A 14224-nucleotide genomic window follows, 5' to 3' on the forward strand; every position below is an offset into this window, starting at 1 on the left:
TAGTCTAGTTTCTAGTGTAAATATCTTAGTACTCCTGTAATAAGACAAAATTAACTTACAAGTAACTTTTCAGACAAGTCCCATCCTCATAATCCAAGATGGACGCCTACCAAGGACGACTGAATGATTAAAAATATATCGAAAGTTCATATTTAAAGAAGTGGACATCTGTGCAATCATGGCGTAACGGCTTTATAGAAAACAATTTTTGGTTCCCTTTTTACAGTTAAGTCAAGGTGAAAAATTTGTAATCTATTTTCTTCCATGTCAATAAAACCTGGAGTTGAACTGGGAAACACATTGTACTCCACTAAAACATTTTTTACACACCACATTTTCTTATAAATCCGCAACAGATAATCAAATGACTTCTGAAACAAATAGGAGTTAAAAAGGAATGTAAATTGTATTTAATAAAACAAGCCATTGTAAAACACCAAAAGCTCACTGATCTGATTTAAGCAAATAAGCAGATTTAATTAAATGCTTCAAAGGTCTTGTTTGCTCCATGAGGTTCAGCAGTGCAGGAAATATTCCAGTAAAAAAAAATGCAGCCACACACAATAAACGTCATAATTTTATATAGAAGCACATTTTAATATTCAGCGGAACTATATGTGAATTTAGCGTTGAAATTTGAATAAATAATGTATTTTGACGTTTTGAAATGCGTTGCTTTACCAGTTTTCACCAACAGATGGTGCTAACAACCAACTTACCAAAGAAAAAGAGACGTTTCACTGACGAAAATTCATAGAAGAAGAAAAAGAGTAGACGTCAAACGCGTTTCGTACGTCAATATCACCGCCATGTTATTAATGGCATATGACATGTCATATTTTTATTTTATATTATGAAGTGTAGCATTTTTATGGGTTTTACAGCAAATTAACCACTTCTTATGGACAATAACTAGCTTTTAGTATGTTACAAATTGTATATTGATTATTCTGATTATGCTATGTCTACACATATTTGAGTGGTTTTGTATCATAATTGGCATTATACCATGACATTGATATATTAATCAGGATCCTGTTATTAAACTCAAAAATAGTACGTTAATTCGATACAATTTCCTTATCGCTTGTGTTTTATCATTTTTAAATGCATTACTTAAAAAAAAACATTCAATCATTTTGAATACTAAAATTAATATATCTTATTCATGCAAAATTTTTGATTAATATTAGTTGATCGTAAACTTTCTTTCATTGAAAAATAAAGCTTCCAAGCAAATTTGTTGGTTTCACTGGGAGCTTGCCACACACAAAATGGTGGATGCTTCGACGCTAACTGTACTGTGAAATTCCATCAGAGTGAGACCTCGTCTTTCCGTGAAATTAATATCAGAGTGAGACATCTTCTTTGCCCTAGGACAAAGGACAGTCCCACCAACACATCTGAAGCCCAGCTTTATGTTTTCACCCGCTAGCAGCGTCATGTTTGCGGTCAGAAACGCTCTCCGCCTCGGCTCCAGGTTATCCGTCCCCGCCGTGGCGCGGAGGGGATGTTCCGGTGCTGCTATCCAGGTGGATGACGTGGTGAACGGACTCACAGAGGAGCAGATACAGGTTAGCTAGCTGCAGCTACGATCACAGGTTAACTTGGGGTGCAAACAGGAACAACAACTGTTCGAAATAATTCAACAATAATCACGTGGAAACGAACTGCATTGTGCACCAAACTGAGACTCAGAAGATGAGTCTTTTCCACTCAGAAGATGTCGGTGAAAGGTCGTAACTGACATGGCGTGATGACATAACATTAGCTAACTGGCAGGGGATACGTAAACAAAACATAAATATTAGTGTTTATTGATTCAGGTAAGTTGTGTCTAAACACTTCCGTAAACATAAAAACACAAAATTCGTGCAACAATCAGTTTTTATGGCTAAACTTTTGATTTAAAGCTGATTTTACTGCAACAATAACGGTTTGTAAAAGATCACATTCATAAATTAATATGTTATTGTTAAGCTTTCTGCAGCAGTTTCACTGATATTTTATATAAGAACCGACAAATAGAGGAGGAGGTGGGTCTCATATAGGCTATTTGATTGGACAAAAGGTTCTTCCTCGTGATTTAGTACCAGCATAACATTATGACCACTTGGTTGTTAGTGGGTTAATTTCCTCTTTGTTGACTCTATAGGATCCATTGGATTGGTGATGATCCTGTTAGGTACTAGAAGCTATAATATGGATCTGACGTGTTTTTCAGAACATGTTTCTTGTATAAAAACCAACATATTGTGTCCTGATGCCTCTCCACCACATCATCTGTTGCATTGGGCTGCATCCACCAGATGAGGCCACCCATGAGCCTTTCTCCAGTTCGTCACAGTTCCTTCTGTGGGTCACTTTTAATCGATTATTGTTCACTGGGAATGCAGATGCATTTTGTCTTTAATCGGTACGCTTAAACGATCAGTTTTGGTGTCTTTGAACTCATGACTGAATCTGTCATGTTGTTGCTTGGTGATCATTTTCAAGCAATATGTTGATAATGGAATAATAATGCAAGTTCACACTCTCAAACACCAATAATCTTGAATTTTGTAAAGAACACTCAAACTTAAAACTGCAGGTTGTTGCTAGGCAACCAAAGAGCGAGTGAGTTAGTTGAAGCCGTGAGGTTGAATTCGGTGAATTTATTGAATATTCTATCAGATATATCTATTCATATTGATCACGTGTTTTGAGATGTGTATTATTGATTGATTGTCCATCTCTGCATGTATATGCATTTAAAACATACACAAAAATAATGTTTAGTAACATGAGAACCAATCATTTTAGCTACAGTACCTGTTCGAAAAGGAGTGAGAAGTTTACACCTTTTAGAACATTTTTAATAGTCTACCAAAAATTTTATCCAAATTTTTATCCAGATATCATTATGTTGATGATATCTGTTTTTTTGTTTGTTTGTTTGTTTGTTTGTTTTGTTTTTTCCACAGCTTAGGCACACAGTTCGTAAATTCTGTGCAGAGAAACTTGCACCTTATGCTGATGAGATTGACAAGAAAAATGAGTTCCCAGGACTGCGGGTGAGTTGAAACCCACTCAGTGAATGATTTGCCTATATACAACTCGTGCAGTAGAGTTTAATTAAACATGGTTAATACCAAACCATTTGTATGTTTTTAGGTAAAAATTAACTCTGGGTAATGAGAGGAATGTTGTTTTTTTTACCAGGATTACTGGAAAGCAATGGGCGAGATGGGACTGCTGGGCATTACTGCTCCAGGTATAACTGAAGCTAAAGTGTTTTTTTGTTTGTTTGTTGTTGTTTTGTTTTGAGGGGTGGGGGACCTTACAGTTATATTTTCTTGCTTGAACCATGCAGTGCTGTGTAAGTATTTTCATTTCAAAAGGAGAAAACATGGAACAGTGATGAAACTTTTCAGATTTGGCCAACCTACCAACATTACTCCAATATACAGAATAATCCAGACCAACATTTATAGCTCTGAAAGCCTCACTTGTCTTATTAAAGGTCAAAGTTCACGATTAAATTAAGGAAAAGGTGGCCTCCATGCAAAAGTTAAAAGATCACAACCACAGATAACACAAAGACTGTCTCACATTTGGTAGAAAACACCAAGTGGAACTTTTTTTATTATATTTTGTTCCAGTGCATAAAATATACACTGCAAAAACACAATTTCTTGTGCAAATATCTCAGTAAACTTGAAATAAATCAAAACTAACTTATGTTTGGATCGTCCTGGCACACCACTGCCATCTTTGTTTCTGTATCAACTCTGCTTAGGAATGGCAAGTGGCGCCCTCTGCTGGAGCCAAACTAAACACTAAAAGAGAAATTGGACTTTATTAATCAATTGGTATTAAATTTAATCTAATAAACCATTAGTTGCAAATTAATTCGCCAGTCTGAAACATTTAAATGTGACTGAATAAATCCATGTGTAGAGTTTTAATCTTTATCTGGACCGTTTCGCCCTGTCTTTGCTCCGGTCAGTGGAAGACGGGGGAACGGGACTGGGCTACCTGGACCACGTCATCGTGATGGAGGAAATGTCTCGGGTGTCGGCAGCCATCGCTCTCAGTTATGGCGCCCACTCCAATCTCTGTGTCAACCAGATGGTGCGTCACGCCAACCCGAAGCAGAAGGAGAAGTACATGCCAAAGGTCAGGGCTGCACAGCGTGAAAGAGGAAAATTATCATTTTAAAGCATCGAGTTGATTTATTTTTTTATCTTATTTTGTTTTTGGTAGTTACTGACAGGTGAACACATTGGAGCGCTGGCCATGAGTGAACCTAACGCTGGATCTGATGTCGTCTCCATGAAACTCAAAGCTGTTAAGAAAGGTAGTATAAAGTAATTACAAAGGCAAAAGTTTGAAATAAAATTTATGCAAAAGCATAAAAAAGTTAAACTAATGACATCTTCTTAGCAAGTATGGAGAACACTGTTTTTTTTAGTTGTTTTTTTCAATGTTTTCTTCATTTTCCTTTCCGATTTTCTACAGAAACGTCTCAGAAAACTCTTGTATGGCTTCTATTTGTCCTTTTATTTTTAAAAGATGTGCATCTGTACATCTTTAAAAAGTATTAAATTCATTCTGATGTTTTTTTCTGAATTGACTTTTTTTCTTCTGAATTTTGATTTTTTCCCCCCTCCAAATTCTGACTTTTATTTCACAATTCTGTTCTTTTCTCAAAGTCCCGACTTTTATCTTCTGAGATCAAAAGTCAGATTCGTTTAGTTTTTTTTACCAGTCGCCCTGTTTTTTCCAGAATTTTTTTCCGTATGTTTAAGAAGTCCAGTTGTTCAAACGTGACTTAAATCTCTGTGTCACATCATATTTAAACCCCTGGAAACGGAAGTCATGGATTATTAATGACAAAGTTCCTGCTGCTGTCAGCTTTTAAAAATAACTTAGAGAAAGTTTCCAGCTACGTTTGTAGAGTTGTAAATCTGAGCAGGAGGAGTTTTAAAAACCAAACTGTGGCATCTGATTTTATGTTGATGCGATTACAAGCTCTGATAAGGAAACGAGCTTTCAGGAGAAAAACGTTATGAACACAGTTAGTCATTTGTCTGACAAATTTCTTACATTTGAACTTTTTTTGTTCAAAATAATCCTTCAGATCTTGATAAATTTCCTTTTTGAATTATTTGGTCCACACTGTTCTAGAACCTACATGACTGCATTTTTTTCTCTATTTGTACAGTTTTTATTTTTTCTTCTACGAAGTCAGAAAACATGAGAAAAAAATAATGAACAGCAAAACAAAAGTTTAGAATAATTCTCTTTTTCCCATTTTCCAGGTTCTGTTATTAATGACAAAAGTTCATTTTTCTACAATTTTCTTTTTAAAATGTGTCTATTAATCTTTAGTTTTTTGTTTTGACTTTTAACTGACACTTTATCTTAATATAGTGTTAGTTTAACATGCCAACTTTATAAGTTTATCACTATTTAGATTTTTTTGTGTGCTTTGATTTATTTTTGTTTTTTGTTTTGTCATTTATTGGTTTGTATTTATTCTCCAAAATATTCTAAGTATGACTCAAACAATGTCTGCATTCGATGTTAAAATCAGAAATAAATCATAAAAAGGCCAAACATACCATTTAAAAAAGGAATCTGTTTATGAAAGCCGATGGAAAAGAATAATGAGTTTGTAGATAAACATGAAGCAGTGAACAGAGGACGGTAATCTAATCAGTTCAGAAATCAAAGCAGAAAGTTTAAATGTTTTGGTTTCCACAGAAGTTTAAAATTATCTGTGATCTTCTTCCACTGATGCAACTTAAAACTCTGAGCTGCTTTTATTTCTTCCTTTCCGTTCAGTTTTAAACAAAACATCTGAGGTATCTGTTCTGTTTTGATCCTCTGCGTTTCCTGCTTTCTGTAATTTTTTTATTTATTTTTTCACCAGGTGATTATTACGTTCTAAACGGCAACAAGTTCTGGATCACCAACGGGCCGGACGCCGATGTCCTCATCGTGTACGCCAAGACCGACCCGGAGGCGCATCAGAAGGGAATCACGGCTTTTATTGTGGAAAAGGTGAATCCGACTCGTCTTTTCCTGTCGGTGGGTCAGCTCTGTTCACGGTTTTGCAGAAAAGATAACCTGAAAATGTTTTTATTTTCCCCTCCTACAGGGAATGCCGGGATTTTCCACAGCGCAGAAACTTGACAAACTGGGAATGAGGGGATCCAACACCTGCGAACTGATCTTTGAAGACTGTAAAATTCCAGGTATGAAGAGTTTTAAAGATTTAATTTCACCTTTAAATCCATGTAAGGCTGAACCACTGATAACATATTATAAAAAACTAAAAGTCATTTTGAATTGAATTTATGTTGTTTTTCTCCAAAAGGCTGAATTTGCTTCCGTTTAGCTTGAATCTAAATTAAAACAATCAAATTTGGTTGTTTATGCTGCAAAAATACAAAATCTTACCAAGTATTTTTCTCTAGTTTATAGTACAAGTTAAGCAAAAACTACTAATTTACAAGTAATTTTTAGCAAGTCAATTTTAAAGTCAGAAGTTTTTGAAAATTTATGGAAAAGTTCCACTGGCTGATTATTTAACTTATAATGTGGGGAAAATATAAGTGAAATAATCTCAGTACTTTTTCATTAATATTAAAGGATAAACTCTGTTAGGTTGCTAAAGAGCTACTTGTAAGATACTTTTGTCTTATTTTAAGTCTTTGCACTATAAACAACTTTAATATTTTATGTTTTTGCAGTGCTGGTACTCGGACTGATTGTTTTCCTGTGAATTTGTCCTGTTTGACAGAGAAGAACATCCTGGGTTCGCTGAATAAAGGAGTTTATGTGATGATGAGCGGCTTAGACCTGGAGAGGCTGGTGTTGGCTGCTGGACCTGTTGGGTGAGGTTCTTAAATAACAGATTTTATTCTTCAGGCTAACAATAGCTACATTAAAAGTCAGGAGAAGTTTAAAGAACAATGTAAAGGGAAGAAGCTAGCATAATATGCTCGTCTATTAATCTTGGTCTCATTTTAAGAATTTGAGATTAAAATTAAATGTGATTGTGAGAGATTCTGTTAAATCTTGTTAAAACTCTGCTGTGAAGTTGTAAAAATAAACATAAAGGAAGCTGCATGCTGGTGCTAAATCTTGTTTTTCAGCATAATGCAGTCCGTTCTGGATGCTGCTGTCCCCTACCTACATGTGAGAGAAGCGTTTGGACAGAAGATTGGACACTTTCAGGTCTGACTGCTGATTTTCACCTGGACAAAGCTCTCACCAGCTGACAGATCCTAATCTGGTGAAATGTAAACTTTTTCCACAGCTGATGCAGGGCAAGATGGCCGACATGTACACCAGACTGAGCTCCTGTCGGCAGTACCTCTACAACGTCGCCAGAGCTTGTGACAAAGGGCATTTCAGTTCAAAGGTTGGAACATTTAGTACTCTTTAATCCATTTTCTTATTTAGAAAATCAATTTGGCTGCCTGTATATACTTAAAACATATGTTTACAAGGAACCTGTTCAGCATTTAAGTCAGATTTTTGTTTATTTCTCATGTTAAAGACCTGAATAGTTTTGTTTTCTCCTAGTTAACCAGCCTATAATCCATTCTGTGATGCTGAGTTTGTGTTTTTTTACATAATTTGAATATTAAGGCTATGTGGTAAAAATATGTTGTTTTTTCTAGGATTGTGCTGGAGTGATTCTCTACTGCGCTGAGAATGCCACTCAGGTTGCCTTGGATGGCATTCAGTGTTTAGGTGAGTGAAAAAGTGCTAGTTTTGTTGGCAAGACATTTTTCTAGTGTTATAAGATACTTTTTCATCAATATTAAGGAATTATTTACTTAAATTAAGCTCCTGTATTTCGCTAAAAAGTTACTTGTAAGTTAATTTAGTCTTATTTCAAGTGTAATAAGGAATATGCACTAAAAACTAGACCAAAAATACTTGGTAAGATTTTGTTTTTGGAGTGTTGACGCAGATATTTTGCACCGTCACCTAGGATTTCAAGTATTTTTTCATCAATATTAAGGAATTATTTAGTTAAATTAAGCACCTATATCTTGCTGAAAAGTTATTTTTAAGCTAGTACACTTTAAATGAGATAAAACAAAGATATTTTCACTAAAATCTACTTGGTAAGTTTGTGTTTTTGCAGTGTATTGTTGTTTTTTCCTGAATAAGTTGTCTGATTTGGTTTGAAACTGAAACTTTTGGCGCTACCCTCAGGCGGGAACGGCTACATCAACGACTATCCGGTGGGGAGATTCCTGCGAGACGCGAAGCTGTACGAAATCGGGGCGGGAACCAGCGAAGTCCGCCGGATCATCATCGGCCGAGCCTTCAACTCCATGTTCAGATAGACGCAGCAGTCGCTCGGTTTGTTGTTTGCATCGTTTCTCACACCCAGGACCTTAACGGATGAGTTGTTGTTGTTTCCATTCAGACAATAAGCTGATAAATGAACAAATTACATATTGATCCTCGCCGAGCGGCCTTGAAGTTTTGCTATGCTAGCTGCCTGTCAGCTGGAGGTAGATGATAATAATGTAATGAACAGATTTCTGGATTTCAAGCTTAAACTCTTACTCAAAACGATTTGGATAAAATCATCTTTGACAGATTATCGAAGGTTTTCCCTAAACTCATTCTGTTAATGAATATTCTTCTGTAAACAAAACACTGTCAAACATCTTTAACATATTTTTCTGTGAATATTTTGTCTGTTCTTGATTGTAGGTGTCATCATTATGTAGAAATGTATGAACTATACCAGGTTTGCAATAAATAAATCAATAAGTTTCTAACATTTGTCTGTGTAATGCTGCAACACAGATTCATTCATTTTGGGCTAAATTAAGATAATGAATGTTTGTTCCTGAAACATTGATTCATTTACAAACTGTTAAAATATTAACAAATAACTGTCAAGTTTTGAAAATAAGGCTGAGGCAGCAGAGTAGCAGAAGTGAGACATACTGCCACCTGCAGGTGGGAGGTAGCATTACATAAACATAATGTTTGTCACTATTGTGGGAAAATTGCAATAAACTCTCAATTATGCATTAGCACCAAAAACTGCAGGGACTGATAGATGTAGCAGCATACTGATAAAAACTTCGATCTGATGGATAAACTACTACTTAACCAAACCACTGTTTTATTTGTGGGTAGAATAACCTCTAGTTGAGGAGTTCTGAGTTTGTACTGATATATTTGCACCAGAAAATACTTGGTAAGAGTTTGTTTTTGCAGAGTAATAGTTTTTAAAAATGAAATTTGAAAGGAAAGAATCATAAACTATAACAAAAAAAATCTGTTACCATTTCCTTCCCATTTGGATGTTATTTAGATTATTTCACTTAAAATTTAGGGAAAATGTCTTGTTATAAGTGAAATAATCAGCCAGTGGAACTAATAGAAATTATGCATGCAAAACAAGCTTGAATATCTTGCTGACAATATACTTTTAATTTAGTTTTATCTTGTTTCACATGTACTAAGTACTAGACAAAAATACTTGGTAAGATTTAGTGTTTTTGCAGTGTAAAATGTAATACTAGACCAGTTACCAAGTTTTATTTGATTCCAAATATGTCTTGACCTCACTCTGGTTAATACTGGATTTTTTTTATGGGCTAAAGCCTAAATTACACACACATAAAAGTCAATCATAGCTGCTAAGTGAATGTGGTGGAGAGGAATGGGGGAAAAAATTTGCTCTTGAAATTCTCCCGATAAGAGTAATAATAATAAAACACATTAAAAGACTCTGTAGTTTTAAACAAGCATTAAAGTAGTTTCTATCCATCAGCTGTTTCTTGGCTGCTCAGTTTTCTGTGACGGAAACTGTAAGTTTAACCCCGCCTTTATGTTTAATCCGAAACCCAGAAATGAAAGAGTAAAGTTTTGGTTCTGATTAAAGGAAAAACAGTCTCTGAAACGCAAAAGCCTCCCTGCATTGGAAATAAAAAGTAATAAGAACGTGCTCATGACGCCTCAGTGAGTGCTGAACACTCAGCCTCTTGTTTGCAGACGAGAGAGGAGACAGCAGTCCAGACAATAGTGGAACCATCCCAGCACATTTGAATAATACATGGGAACTCAGTTTCAGGCTGGGAAGCCAACAAATGAGGTTCAGACGGTAAAATCACTGAAATGTTGCAGCTGGCAGAGCCAGTTAAAATGACTGAAGGTTTTTCTGCTGTGTTTTCATGCAGTTTAAAACTATTCCAAGCTGCAAACCGTAACATCAGCAGCTTTAACATGGAGACATGACATAATGGGCTACGTTTACACTGCAGCCTGAAGTGACCCAAATCCAATGATTTTTATTTTTTTTTATTTTTCTGTCAAATCGGATTTTTTTTTTGTGGTCGTTCACACTTACAAATACATGTGACCCATATGAGAACTGCAAATGACATGAAAATGTCCTGCAGGCGCAGTAGAGGGCGCAATGACGTCACACTTGGAGAGCGTGCTCAGTGTTTGCGGAAGTAAACATGGAGGCTAACGGTGGAGCATAGCTTGCGATTTTGAAGTTGTTGTCCGACCGCAGCCAGCACTTTAACAACTTAATCCTCATTACCTCCATTGTTGTTGTTTTTCTTACCGCTTTTGCGTGTCAGGACGCAGAACAGTGACGTTTGTCGAGCGTCAGTGACGTTCAGGACTTGACCGTTAGGATTCAGGTCTCATCTGAAACGATCAGATACGTATCGGATATCTTAAAAGTGGCCTGGGTCACATTCGGAAAGAATCCGGGCTGTGTTGTTCAGACCTTCATAAAAAGAAGGTCAGATACAGGTCCAATTTTGACCAAAAAAAATCTGAATTGGATCACTTTGAGGCAGTGTGAACGCAGCCTTAAACTTCCTGCTTGTCATGAATTTCTTGTTCAGGACTCCTGTAATATAAATAACGGCTGAAACAATTAATCAGATTAATCTATTTTTAAATAATCTTCAATTAACTTAATTAACTGGAGCATAGAGACAATAAAATAATTATATTTTCTGAAACGACATAATATTCAGAGTAGTAATTAAGCAATAAAAAAAAACATTTACTTTTAAGATTAAATAAAAATGTAAATCTGTTAACTCCTCAAGTTGCAGTTTTAGCTTCACCTGGTTCAAATTATGTTTAAAAAAACTTCTCTTAAGCATCTTTCGCTATCCAATTATTGATCTGTTAATCAAAGATAATCAAAGATGAGAGCTGAGGTTTTTACATGTTGATGCTAGAAGTATTTTTTACCTGCAGATGCAAACTTTGCTACAAGTGTTCACTAAAGAAATACTTTGTTACTGCAATTTATTTTAAATAGGTTATAAAAAACTTAAGTGTTATTCTAATTTCAAGTTGCACTGATGATTATATAGATAATCACTGCCTAACATAATATTTTCAAAAATGTTGAGTGTTTTGGTCAATTTTTTTGTGCAAATATCTTGAAATTAGACAAGAATTACTTTCAAGTAACTCTTTAACAAATTATTTCACTTATAACATGGGAAAAACGTCTGACTATACGTTAAATAATCTGCCAGTACTATAACTTTTTTAAATTTAATATTAAGAAATTAGTGGCATAAAACAAACTTACTGACTTGTAAGTTACTTGTAAGTTAGTTTTTCTTATTTCAAATGAAATAAGATGTTTACACTAAAAGCTAGACCTAAAAAGGTATTGATTTATTGATTTAGGGGTCTTTTCACCAGGGGTTTCAATAAGTGTGGAGGGGGTTGTGTTGCAGCTGAGATCTCTAAAAAAATCTATAAAGTCATCAAACTATCCTAAAATGTAATGTTTTCTTTTCACGAGAAGGATGCAGCTTCTTGAGTTTCAAAATCCTCCGTTCATTTATTTTAAAGTATATTTCTATTAAAAAAAGAAGTTGATATTGCTCAATTTGGCTTTGGTTTTATTTCTGGATCATTTAATTTGTAATTTTTACCCACTGATCCTGTCAGTGGGTAAAAAGGGAGTCGCATGATCAACAACTGGCATAAACCACAAAGAAGACGAAACAGGAAGTGGTAGGAGGACGATGGCAAAGAAGCATCATTTTTAATAACTTGATAAAAAAAATAAAACATATGTTTCATTTTAATTGCGTTAATGGAGACATTGTAATTGCAAAATTGTGTTTTTTTTTGTTTTGTTTTTGTTTGTTTTACATGAGTGGAATATTTATTTGTTTCAGGGATAACCTCTTGAGATAAAAAAAAGCAACACTATTACAAATCGCAATAAGTAAATCCAAAATATAACGCAATACATACATCAACAAATAAGTTGTTGAAACATATTTACTACAACCATACAGCTAAGTAAAAAGCAATAGTTTGTATCCCCACTTTTACCATAAAATGTTATAATCAAACTTGCTCTAACGTTATGAAAAACTGGATTGTGGATTTCCATATTCTATCACATACATAAATTTGACATTTTGAGGTAAATTACTTAAATAAATAAACTTTTTAATGACCAGATGAGTCAAAGTTTAGTTTTCTGAAGCGGGCGCTGCAGTCTTCTTCCAGAGGTGAAACGCTGAGTTCCTGCTCCTCTGCTGTCACATTTATCTCCAGTGTCAGAATAAAAGGGTCTTAAAGACGTAATAATGTGTGCAGGAGCCATCTGTCAGCCCAGCGGGGCCGCTGCTGTTGCTGCTGGGGGACGGGGGACGTGTGCCTCTGCGCTGCGGCGTGGCCCTTTAAGGCGCTCCATGTTTTCGCTTCATGATGCGTCAACATAAAAAGCGGATGATGCTGTTATGTAAAACATGCCAAAGTCAGCCGGAGTTTGCAGGATCTGCGTTCAGGGCCTCGGCTGCTTTCTAAACTCATCTGCTGCAGCTCGAAGCGTCACGGGTGGATTTATTGGTATTTTTTCCCCATTCCTCGCAGCGTGGAGTTTGGAGGAAATAAAACAGCCTGCTTCAGATCAGCTCAGCTCAACATGAGTCGCCCTCGGCTCGGTTTTCCTCCTTCGTTTGTGGGGAGCTCATACACCTGACGCATCTCCGTCCGTCCCCCTCTTCCCCTGGAACCGATCGTGGTTTTATTTTTAAAGGATCAATCCGCTCTTTTCCTGCGTGTTCCGGAGCTGCGAAGCGGTAAGACAACAACAACAACTCTTTATCTGTAAAACTGAAAGTGTCGAGCAGGACAGGAGCGACGATCGAGCGTCCAGACAGCTGGAATAACGATAATTGTTGTAAATAACGACAATCCGTCAGTATTTGTCAGTTCGGGTCCAACTTTCGGACAGCTCCGGAGGGTTTCCTCCGCAGGTTTGTCGCCTGATCGGTGGGCAGAGCTTCGGCTGATCCTCCGGCTCATGATCGCTGAAAATGTCACTCCACTCCAGCAGCTTCAGCTGGACTTACCAAGTTCACTCCGAAAGCTTCTCTCTGTCTAAACCAAGACTATTAATGGTTTAAATGTATTTGTTTCGTTTTAATTCGGATCGGACGCAAGTTGAATCACCTCACTGCAAAAACACAAAATCTTACAAAGTATTGTTGGTGCAAATGTCTTAGTATGCTTCAAATAAAAGAAAACTATCATACCAGTAAAATATAGGAGCTTATTGTAAGCCAATAATTCCTTAATATTTATGAAAAAATCCTAGTTTTATTGGTAGATTATTTCACTTAGCTATGAGTTTTGTCTTATTTCAAGTGTACTACGAATTTTGCAGCAGAAACTAGACCAAAATATATGGTAAGATTTTGTGTTTTTGCAGTGTTTTTATTATTTAGTGGTTTATATCCTTGGATCTCAGGCAGTTTTGGTTAATTTCTAAACTATTTCTGTCCTAAACGGCGCTTTTCAGCTTCAGGTTGTGACTTTGGTTTCTAAATTAAAGGATACCAATGTGTGCATGTATTTTTAGCTATAAACAAAAAACAAAAGTTAGATTTTTTTTGCTGTTTTTATTTTGTTTTCCAGTTGAACATCTGACCAGGTAGGTAATGTTCATTGTGTTGATCAAAGGGACAGCCTGGAGGAAGAAACTGTCTCTGTAGATGCTGGTTTTCACTGTAGCTCCAACCCAATGGTAAAAATCTGAACAATTTGTGTCCAGGATGTGTGTAGTCTGCAGATATGTTAGCTATTTCTACGAGGAACAAAAGAAAACATGCCATTTGGAAACATTTTGGCTCTGTTTATGGCATTTGGCCTTTAACACTTAATGGAAAATCTGTTAATAAAATCT

At 35.8% G+C, this 14224-nt stretch overlaps 2 protein-coding genes across 3 annotated transcripts in view; both read left to right on the forward strand.

Moving 5' to 3' along the window:
* The first annotated feature begins 1277 nt into the window (after positions 1–1277).
* ivd (isovaleryl-CoA dehydrogenase) lies at positions 1278–8799 on the forward strand. The gene is made up of 12 exons (XM_007561140.2): positions 1278–1574; positions 2964–3053; positions 3202–3253; positions 3989–4158; positions 4246–4339; positions 5918–6048; positions 6146–6242; positions 6791–6884; positions 7146–7227; positions 7310–7414; positions 7677–7749; positions 8221–8799. The coding sequence occupies exons 1-12, from the start codon at positions 1419–1421 to the stop codon at positions 8352–8354; spliced, it is 1278 nt and encodes a 425-aa protein (XP_007561202.1). The 5' UTR covers positions 1278–1418; the 3' UTR covers positions 8355–8799.
* A 3386-nt stretch (positions 8800–12185) lies between these two features.
* bahd1 (bromo adjacent homology domain containing 1) overlaps positions 12186–14224 on the forward strand; it is a 28275-nt gene continuing 26236 nt past the window's right edge. Inside the window, exon 1 of one of the 2 annotated variants that reach the window (XM_007561141.2) lies at positions 12186–13118. The gene's annotated coding sequence lies outside the window, so the exon portion shown is untranslated. Of the gene's footprint in view, positions 13119–13976; positions 14066–14224 lie in introns of those variants that run through there. The other variant, XM_016675948.1, reaches the window with a different exon arrangement.

Source organism: Poecilia formosa, unplaced genomic scaffold, assembly GCF_000485575.1.
Source record: "Poecilia formosa unplaced genomic scaffold, Poecilia_formosa-5.1.2 Scaffold123, whole genome shotgun sequence".
Taxonomy (NCBI): domain Eukaryota; kingdom Metazoa; phylum Chordata; class Actinopteri; order Cyprinodontiformes; family Poeciliidae; genus Poecilia; species Poecilia formosa.